The 9,664-nt window shown below is 44.2% G+C and overlaps 1 protein-coding gene across 1 annotated transcript; it reads left to right on the top strand.

Annotated features, from left to right (window-relative positions):
* The first annotated feature begins 313 nt into the window (after positions 1-313).
* On the top strand, positions 314-9,436 carry LOC102436666 (complement C1q tumor necrosis factor-related protein 3). The gene is made up of 4 exons (XM_006108967.3): positions 314-487; positions 1,833-1,962; positions 6,482-6,581; positions 9,172-9,436. Exons 2-4 carry the CDS (start codon positions 1,842-1,844, stop codon positions 9,329-9,331), a joined length of 381 nt encoding a protein of 126 aa, XP_006109029.2. The 5' UTR covers positions 314-487; positions 1,833-1,841; the 3' UTR covers positions 9,332-9,436.
* Positions 9,437-9,664: the final 228 nt, after the last annotated feature.

The following is a 9,664-nucleotide window of genomic DNA, read 5'->3' as shown; positions in this document are numbered from 1 at the left end:
TTTTTTTTTTTTAGTTTAGCCCTTCCAGTATTGGGGGACATTTAAGTGGTTTCTGATCTTTGCTACCATAAATGATGCTTTGGTAATCAGTCTTCTACACATTTTTTTTCATCTAAGTCCTGTTTTATAAGAAAAACAGGCTTTGGAGCCTTAAGAGTGTCCTGTTTAAAGGAGACCCCATTTGATGGTGCCTCTATGGCTGTGTCTGGGATTGTTTCAAGTGGTCCCCCTTTACAACTGAGTTTGTACATTTGGGGGCTGTGTGTGTATGAGAATAGATGGTGAGTATGAGTGATGGGGCTTTCTCCTGTGACGATGTCTGATTGTTTAAGGAAACCACGGAAACAATGGCAATAACGGAGCCACTGGCCATGAAGGGGCCAAAGGTGAGAAAGGTGACAAAGGAGACCTGGGGCCACGAGGGGAGCGAGGGCAGCACGGCCCCAAAGGAGAAAAGGGCTACCCGGGGGTTCCACCGGAACTGCAGGTACGTGCCCGGTGCACCTCCAGGTGACTTCTGCATTGTCTTGGGCTTCCTGGTCCTGGGCAGAAGGCTCAGGCACCAGCGTGGAGGAAATCCAAGTCTCAGTTCGCTCATCTCTAGCGTAGGAGATTTGTGCTGTTCAGAGCGCTTTGCAGCCATTCTTAGGGAGCAGGAAATGTTCGAAGGGTGAAACCCAACTCCCTGAATAGACCAAATTCAAGGCAACCCTGAATGTCAGCTCATCTCCCACTTTCCAAATTTGAAGCTATCCTATATAATAAAAGGCTAATATGCAAATTGACCACACGGCAGAATGACTGGCCACTATGATGCACACTGACCACCAGGGGGCAGACGCTCAACGCAGGAGCTGCCCCCTGGTGGTCAGTGCACTCCCACAGGGGGAGCGCCACTCAGCCAGAAGCCGGGCTCATGGCTGGTGAGTGCAGCGGTGGTGGCAGGAACCTCTCCCGCCTCCGTGGCAGCACTAAGGAATGTCCAACTGACGGCGGGGAGCAGGCCTAAGCCATCAGTCAGACATCCCCCAAGGGCTCCTGGACTGCGAGAGGGTGCAGGCCAGGGTGAGGGACCCCACCCCCAAGTGCACGAATTTTGTGCACTGGGCCTCTAGTGCTAAATAAAAAGGGTTTTGACAACTCAAGTATATAAACTGTCTGAAAGATCAATGGGGGAAAACTTTGCCTTTTATTTGGGCATAGATAGTGGTTGTTTGACTGTGGATAAATTCCATCATTTTTCTGGGCCTTGTAAACTAAGAGGTCCTGTGTGTTACTCTGACTGCTTTTGTGGTTTTGTAACGTTTTAATGAATGTTGCTGAATAATTTTAGCAACCTGGGAGCCACGTGCCAGTATACATTTACCAATAAAAGGAGTCAGATGCCACTTGGCAAGATTAAAGTTAACTAATAAGATGGATGTTCTCAAAGCCAACTCTAACCCCAAAGCTGTGAGTGTTTATACCCTGGCTAAGGGCTTCTCAAATCTTTAATATACTGAGGTGCGCTTAATAGGTATAAGTAGAAGATTTCATCCAAATTTTCTCAATATGATTTGATAATAGAATTTTAACATTTCAAACAGCATTTTGAAGTCTAACGTTCCTTGAAATGCATGATCAGACTGTTGATATTTACCATCATTTTAGTGGCTACATAGCATGAAAATGTTAGAAATGACCATGATTTATTGAATTCATTTGCCACAGATTAATGTTCGAGTGATTTCCCATCTTGCTGTTACAGATACTGCTGAACTAAACTGACATGTATAAAAACCTACTTCTTTAAAATAAACTGTCTGTTAAGTAACCACCAACCCTCTCCTTAGATCGCCTTCATGGCTTCCCTGGCCACTCACTTCAGCAACCAGAACAGTGGCATCATCTTCAGCAGCGTTGAGACCAACATTGGAAACTTCTTTGATGTCATGACTGGAAGATTTGGGGCCCCAGTCTCAGGTGAGATGTAAAAGTAAATGAATGACTGAGTTAATCCCTCCACCAATCAAAAAAGAAGGAAGGGAGGGAGGGAGGAAGGGAGGCAGGGAGGCTGGGAAGGAGGGAGGGTTACATTTTAGATTAGTGCCTCTCAATCCGAGGTTATTGGTTTAGATTGATCATGTAATTGATTATATTCAATGTTCACTATTAGTTATTTCACCAGAGTTTCCAAGGCATCTCTTTACCAGCTAAACTTTAGCCTCTAATTATTTTCTTAAGGCTTATGGCATCAGTAGTCCTGGGACTTCACATGTTCTGTACTCCGTGGTAACTTGAGCTGCATCTAAAAACCTTGGCTTACAGCTCTTTTCCCCCTGTCTCCTGGCCTTTGGCCCAAAGAACTCTGTAATAAGTCTGAATTTTTTCTCTCTCTTATAAGTAACTTAATCATTTTGTTTGACTTACCAAAGAATTCTTGCTTTAACTTCAAAGTCCAATGATTTTTCTAGAATAAGTGTTGGTCATTCTGAGTTAACTTCTCCTCTCTTTATTGTGCCCTTTTGATATGTGGGTTTAAACCTTCTTTTTGTCCAGAAAAGTTTCTTTGAATTACTTTTTAAAACATAAATACTGGTTTTTCTTCTCACTGTTGTAGTAAGGCAGGGTGGCAGTGGGAGCAGTCAGACTTGTGTTAAGAAACCTGGTAATAAGAGGTAGATGGTCTAGACCAGCCGTGGGCAAACTACGGCCCGCGGGCCGGATCCGCCCGTTTGAAATGAATAAAACTAAAAAAAAAAAAAAGACCGTACCCTTTTATGTAATGATGTTTACTTTGAATTTATATTAGTTCACACAAACACTCCATCCATGCTTTTGTTCCGGCCCTCCGGTCCAGTTTAAGAACCCATTGTGGCCCTCGAGTCAAAAAGCTTGCCCACCCCTGGTCTAGAGAATATTTTAAAACTATAATGAAGCCAATAAAAAGTCGGTTAGAGTTTATTATCATCACAGGCCAGCCATTTTAAACAATGTCAGTGATAAAATACTCCTTTGTAGGAGGATTTTACAAGCATTCCCCTCCCTGACCCCTCACAGTGCACCTTAGCACACCACTGGTTGGCTTCTTTAAAGGACTCCAATTATGCCTTGCTTGCTTTGTTTTTAACTTTTCTTTGTCTTCTGTGTCTGTTATTTTCTGTAATCTTTCAGAGCTCTTCATTTCCATTTCATGTTGTTTGCTTCTTATCTTTCTATTCTGCATGTTCTTAATTGTATCTTCTTTTTACTTCCAATTTCTTCTGTCTTGTTTCTATGATTTTTTTAAAAATGTCTTCATGTTAATCATGATGTTGAGATTTTTAGTTGCCCCTTTTGTCTGGCCATTTCTACCATGAATTCCTGCATTGCTTCATAATCCTTTCATATTTACTTCATTGCTATATTTTACACTCATGATGGAATACTTGGTTGCATTTTTCATCGACTGCATAACAACATCTCCCCTTGGTGAGTATTCTTCACCTGTTGGTAATTGTTGCTGCCCTTTTCTAGTTTTTAAAGTGAACTGATGGTTGAATGATTTGGGTTTTCCTAGACCCACTCGCTACGTGCAAGTCATTTCTGGGTGAGGATGGGCCCGGCAGCCTTCTGGGCTTGGTGACTCAGTGGCTCCCTGCCCTGCTGTCAGGGGACCCACTGCTTTTCTTGTTTCAGTCCCTCTGTGTCTCCCCTGTGTGGTCACACTTCCTCTGCCTCCCCAGTCTGCTCTGGGTCCAGCGAGACTTGGGGACCCAGCCTGGGACTTGCCACTTCTCTTGTGTGTGGACATCTTACGTTTGCTGGCAGGTTCTAGGATCCGCCACTGCAGGGCTGCTTTCCACACCTTCTGTACCTTATTTAGCAACCTTCCCCCCAAAACAGAACTTTTGCTTCATCTCAGCTCTGCTCAAGGAGGAGCTTCTTGTCAGCCTCTGTCCTTCAGAGCGGCCTTTCTCCACCAGGGAGTGTGTTTTTCTTGGCACTGATTGAGATCTGCTGCTATATGGCCTCCTCAAACCCCCTGGCCCCACCCCCTTGACACCTCCATGGGACTTTTAAAGTTTATTGTTTTGTTGTTTTTATTTATTTGTTTTTGTCTCTTGGCTTTGCGGGAAATGGATACTTCTGGGTGTTTCTTTTCAATCCCTTTTGTTTCTCTATGTGGTATCCAGAAGGAAAAGACGAAAATTCTGATGGATGCAGTGACCGTGTTAGACTTGTTGCAAATGCTTTTAATGTGAGCCTCGATTTATTTTTCTACCCAGCTAAAGTCAGACGTGAATGTCATAGGAAGTGATAGAAGCAATCTTTCATCACGCTTCCATCGGCTTTAAAACGTCTTTTGTGATGTTTCTGCTCTGAAGGTTCAGTTTATAATTTTCCTAGAACTATTTTGTTAAGCACTATCCGTGCCACAGTTTATATAAATACCCAGATAAGCCCAGTCAATGGTTGCATTGTTTTCAATGGCTTTGTAATGGAAGCTCAAGGGTTTAGTAGTTCTTTAGAACTCTAGTTATCAGATATGATTCTGATAATAGCAGCTGTCATTTGACTCCCACATTACTGTTTAAGCCTCATTCAATAGATTGCAAAGTGACTGTTTTATGATTTTTGTCTTTGGGAGTGATGAGACAAAGAAGGTTGATTTCTACAGTTACAGTAACATCTGAAAACCAGAGTACAAGTGCGTTCTCAGAGGAAACACCATGTGTGGATATAATATATATATTCATTTTTGTATTTTCAACTCTGGGGATTTTATTATTCACCATCCGGTTCCTCAGTCTGCTCTCTCTGAAATGCTTCTGCCATTTATTTATTACAGTAGTCATCATTTTTTTTCATGAAAACAAAGATCTTTTCCTGTCCTTTGATTCCAGCTTTATCTTCTTAAGGCATTGAAAATTGGTGTGTGTGTGTAATAAGTTTTGTAAAATGTAAAAAACTGAACACATATACACTACTTTCTTTGAGTTCTCTGCTTTTCACCTGTGGACCACCTGGGAGTAAGGATGGACATGGCTGATGAGTATGCTACTTCCTTTAATCCCAGCGCATTGAGTATGCGAGCCTGCACTAAGTGAAGCATAATCAGACATCTTCATTTGGTTCCACTTGACTCAGAAGCAGGTGCATCAGCATGGACCCTTCCAGCTTCCAGCTTCTAGCTTACTTGATTGCACCTTTGGAAAAGAGGCTAAATGATGCAGGGTAGATGTCTCTGGGGTTTTCTCTTCCAGAGCCTGTTGTGGGCTGAATGCTGCATCCCTTCAAAATCCCTCCATTGAACATCCAATGCCCAAAGGGATCACTTTCAGAGGTAGGGCCTTTGGGGTGTGATTAGATCCTGAGGGTGGAGCCCTCATGAACGGGATTAGTGCCTTCCTGAAAGAGGCCCCTCTGCCGAAAGACGATACAAGCAGAAGTCCATGACTTGGAAGAGGGCTCTCATCCGACCAGGCGGGCACTGTGGTTGCAGACTTCCCACCTCTGGAACTATGGGGAATAGATGTCTATGGTTTATAAGCTACTCAGTCTGTGGTATTTTGTCACAGCAGTTCGAATAAACTAACATGCGGCCATGAGTTTAAAAATGTAGCATGGACATCAGAGAGAGCGCGGTGCTTGACCTTCAGTCATCTTTCCAGAATGCACTCTGGGGTTGAGGTTTTCCTTTTCTCCCCTCTCCCTATGATTGGATTCTTCTTAATCACCCAGTAAAGGTACTGTGTGTCTACACTGGCATTTCGGATGTATCAGGTTAAATTAAGGTGCGTTCGATGAGGAGCCTGAAATCTTACAAAGACATTCATATCTTTTAAAATATGTTTGCCTTTTCCAGATGAGAAGGATTCATATTGATAGGAGCACGGTTATGCTGCTGAGTCCATGTTGCCTCTTTCTGTTTATTGTGCATAATTTCACCTACTGACAATGTCTATTGCGAGAAGTTGTTGGGACTATTTCTTTCGTGCTAATCCACATTGATCTGTGTTACAGCATTTCTTATCTTTGGCTAAATCTGTGGCGAGTGTGCTCATTCGCTGTGCTGTTTATTACACGGGTTTGTTTTCCTGGGCCACGGAGGCCACGTGTCTGTTGTTCAGGGCTCTGTGCCTTGGCCATGTGAGTCCTGAGGAGGGTGTTGAAGATGGTTAACCTGTGCCTGGGAACTTTGTACTCTGTACTCTGTAACCTTGCCTTAAGCACTTGGTCAGGGGTAAGAGGAGGCAGTGACATACAGCCAAAATGAGGTCGACTCTTTCCTTGAACACACACTATACACATTGGGAAAGTCTGAAAAAAAATTAAAGCAGTTTGAAGGTGAGAGCAGATAAAGAAGCCCGCATGCAAATAAGGGCCCAGAGGAACCTACAGACCACATAGAATATCCACAAAAGAAGTGGGAAGTCATGGGGCATATCTCCCTGCTGTCTCGTGGTCATCCATGTACCATACATTAACATAAATGTGATTGAACACCTGCCTTTTTCAGGTGTGTATTTCTTCACCTTCAGCATGATGAAGCACGAGGACGTTGAGGAGGTGTATGTGTACCTCATGCACAACGGCAACACGGTCTTCAGCATGTACAGGTGGGTGGCCTTCTCGATCGGAGGTAATGTCCACGCCATCACTGTTTGCTCAAAGGATGGCCAAGGCCAGGGACTAGATAGGAATCAATAGACGCCGATGTGGATGCTGCCATCACTGAGCGCTCCCACACACCAGTGTACGGCCAGATTATAACTACTAATTGGAATAAACAAACCTGATGAACTTGGGCATAAACAGGTTAAGAGGCCATGAATTAATTACTAGCAACGCTCCCCATAACCAGTCATTGGTATTCTTTTTTTAACGCATCATCTCTTTCCTTCCCTCTCATTCTTTCCTTCTGCTTTCCCACTCTCCCACCCCTTTTGCTTAGAGTTTAGCCCCATGGATGGCCTTGTCTACCATCCCTGTGGGCTGATGGATTGAGAGCTTGGAGTAGGTTCTTCTCTCCTGGCCGTGCTATTGCTCTGATATTTATCTTAGCAATCTGGCACTAGGGCTCCTTGAGGAGGAAATTATTTTTAGAAGAAATATTTCAACTTGCTGTGGTGTAAGCATAGGATGTGGGAAAGAGGCAAAGAGCTAACATCTTCCCCACAATTAAATTGTTGGTTAGTTATCTACGGAAAACTTTGGGGCTGTTATCATTTCTCTCTTATTTTTTTAAAAATATTTTTATTGATTTCAGAGAGGAAGGGAGAGGGAGAGAGAGCTAGAAACATCAACGATGAGAGAGAATCATTGATCGGCTGCCTCCTGCACGCTCCACACTGGGGATCGAGCCCACAACCTGGGCATGTGCCCTGACTGGGAATCGAACTGTAACCTCCTGGTTCATAGGTTGATGCTCAGCCCCTGAGCCACGCCGGCCGTGCTTCCCTGTTATTTTTGATGACTTGTGAGGATTGCACATTTTCTTCTGGAGCCTGGCCACCAGTGGGCGGAGATATCTGAAATGCCAAAAGAGAAAAAGATGAGTCATTTAGGTGAAGGTACTGTAACAAAGAGATACAGCATATAGTGGCTCGAACACCTTAGGACTCTATTCTTCTTGACCAGGACCAGAAAGGGAGAAGGACAGGGTGTGTGGAGGTTGGGAGGAGGGTGTGGGCTCTGCCTGGTTTTTGAAAACATAGTCTGGTGAAAGCAGTTCTGCCTTCCATAAAACTGACTTCCAAATTCTCGCGGGTCATTGTCTTTGTCACAGTCAGAAGGAGGAAGGCGCAGCAAGCTTGTGGAAATGTTTAGGCATCAGGCATTCTATTCAGAGACCTGTGCCACATGGTTCCCCGCCTAACTTTACCCAACCAGAGACAGCAAGGATGTCAGCAGCTCCTATGCAGGAGGGGTCTTGAAGTCTGGTGAACAGCCAGCCTTCTCTGCCTCTCTGGCTATGAAAGATCTGTTGAACCCTTCTTCCCACGTTTAGAATACAAGTCTCCCCCACTCTGCCCCCATGGGAAGTGCCCTAAACTGCAGTTAATATATCCAGCTAAGAGCCCACAATCTCAGAGGATGAAGAGTCCTTTTGTTCAAGTTAGTCTCTGGGCTGTTTGTCCCTTTGGCCCCTGATGCTGTCCTCTGGGAGGGTCTTCCTTGTTTGTGTGTCTCCAGGGCCATATCTAAAAGGTGAGTAGGTTCTCCGTGGGGGTCTTTCACAGCCTGTTTTCTGCTCATGCCAATTTGAAGGCTAAGAGGACTTAGTTGAAAATCCCAAAGTCCTTTAGGCCAGTGTGTGTGTGTGTGTGTGTGTGTGTGTGTGTGTGAGTGTGTGTGTGTGTGTGTGTGTGTGTGTGTTCGGTAATACCATTTTCTCAGAAATGTAGGCTTCTGATCTATTTGCTACCAGTCAGTTATCTGTGTTAATAAACCACATCCAATGTTATTTTCTTGACAGTTTTTCAGCCTGTTATTTCCTTGATTTCTTGTTCTCATACCCTTATCTCTCAACTTAATGGTGGCTACCAGAAGACCTTCAAAAACAATCCATTTAGGTAGAACAGCTAATTTTTTAAGACTTTTTCTATTAAGGTATAATTGGCATACAAATTATATTCATTGCAGATGCACAACATAATGATTCGACTTATGGTATTTCAACTTACGATGGGTTTATTTGGACATAATCTCATCGTGAATCAAGGAGCATCTGTATTTTAGTTTGGCAGCCCTCCCTCTAATACCAAATTCTAAATTAGCCAGGGTGGACTAAACTACTGCAACACTGGCCCAATGTAAAGGCTTGGCCACCGCGGAAACCCCTTTTTTCCTCATGGGACAGCCCAGAATGGTTGCTCCGGTTGTGGCAGACGATAGAGAGCTTTCCTCTACACAGTCTTCCAGCACTCAGGCCTCAACACACAACTTCCAAGGTCATTCTGGTCATTGTCCTTAGCATCCCACACAATCACAATGAGGAAGGATCAAGCTGGGGTGTTCCTGAGAGTTGCACTGGCCAATTCTAGCGGCGGCACCTGCCATTTCTGTTCACATGTCCTTGAAAGAACTTAATCCCAGGACTATCCCTAAATGCACGAGAGCTGAGAGAGAAGGGGAGGGCAGATTTTGGTGAAGAGCAGGCTGCCCACTGCAAAGCCTAAGTAGATGGTGCCTTTTTTTTCTTTCCAGCTACGAGACCAAGGGGAAATCGGACACGTCCAGCAACCACGCAGTGCTGAAGCTGGCCAAAGGAGATGAGGTTTGGCTGAGGATGGGCAACGGCGCTCTGCACGGGGACCACCAACGCTTCTCCACCTTCGCAGGCTTCCTGCTCTTTGAAACTAAGTGAATAGAGGACTAGACCAGCTCCACTTTGGGGAAAACTTGTAGCTGAGCTGGTATTGTTATGATGTGAGGAACATTAGAGTTAAGGGTTCTACATGTTGTATTTTTTTTTAAAAAAAGTTATTGGTTACATTGTTAATCATGCTACAGATACAGCAATAATGTGGGGTGACTCAGGGGTTCAGAAGAATCAAACACAAAACAGTTTTCCCAAGTGACCTTGTGTAAAACACTCACCACCTTTATCACTCCTCCCCAGGCACCTAAAAGAGAGTTCCCCTCTTGGTACAGGTTGGAAACACTGGTTCCCATCAGAGAGGTCATTTGCAAAGAGTTT

This window comes from Myotis lucifugus, unplaced genomic scaffold (assembly GCF_000147115.1).
Source record: "Myotis lucifugus unplaced genomic scaffold, Myoluc2.0 scaffold_4705, whole genome shotgun sequence".
NCBI lineage: Eukaryota > Metazoa > Chordata > Mammalia > Chiroptera > Vespertilionidae > Myotis > Myotis lucifugus.
Note: the sequence above shows the minus strand (reverse complement) of the source record. Positions and strands in the feature narration are given on the sequence as shown.

Bases quoted from the DNA above. Each gene is read 5' to 3' on its own strand.
- LOC102436666 (XM_006108967.3), top strand. From the start codon at position 1,842: ATGGCTTCCCTGGCCACTCACTTCAGCAACCAGAACAGTGGCATCATC. The intron at 1,963-6,481 runs GTGAGATGTAAA...TGCCTTTTTCAG, and splicing joins ATTTGGGGCCCCAGTCTCAG to GTGTGTATTTCTTCACCTTC. The intron at 6,582-9,171 runs GTGGGTGGCCTT...TTTTCTTTCCAG, and splicing joins ACGGTCTTCAGCATGTACAG to CTACGAGACCAAGGGGAAAT.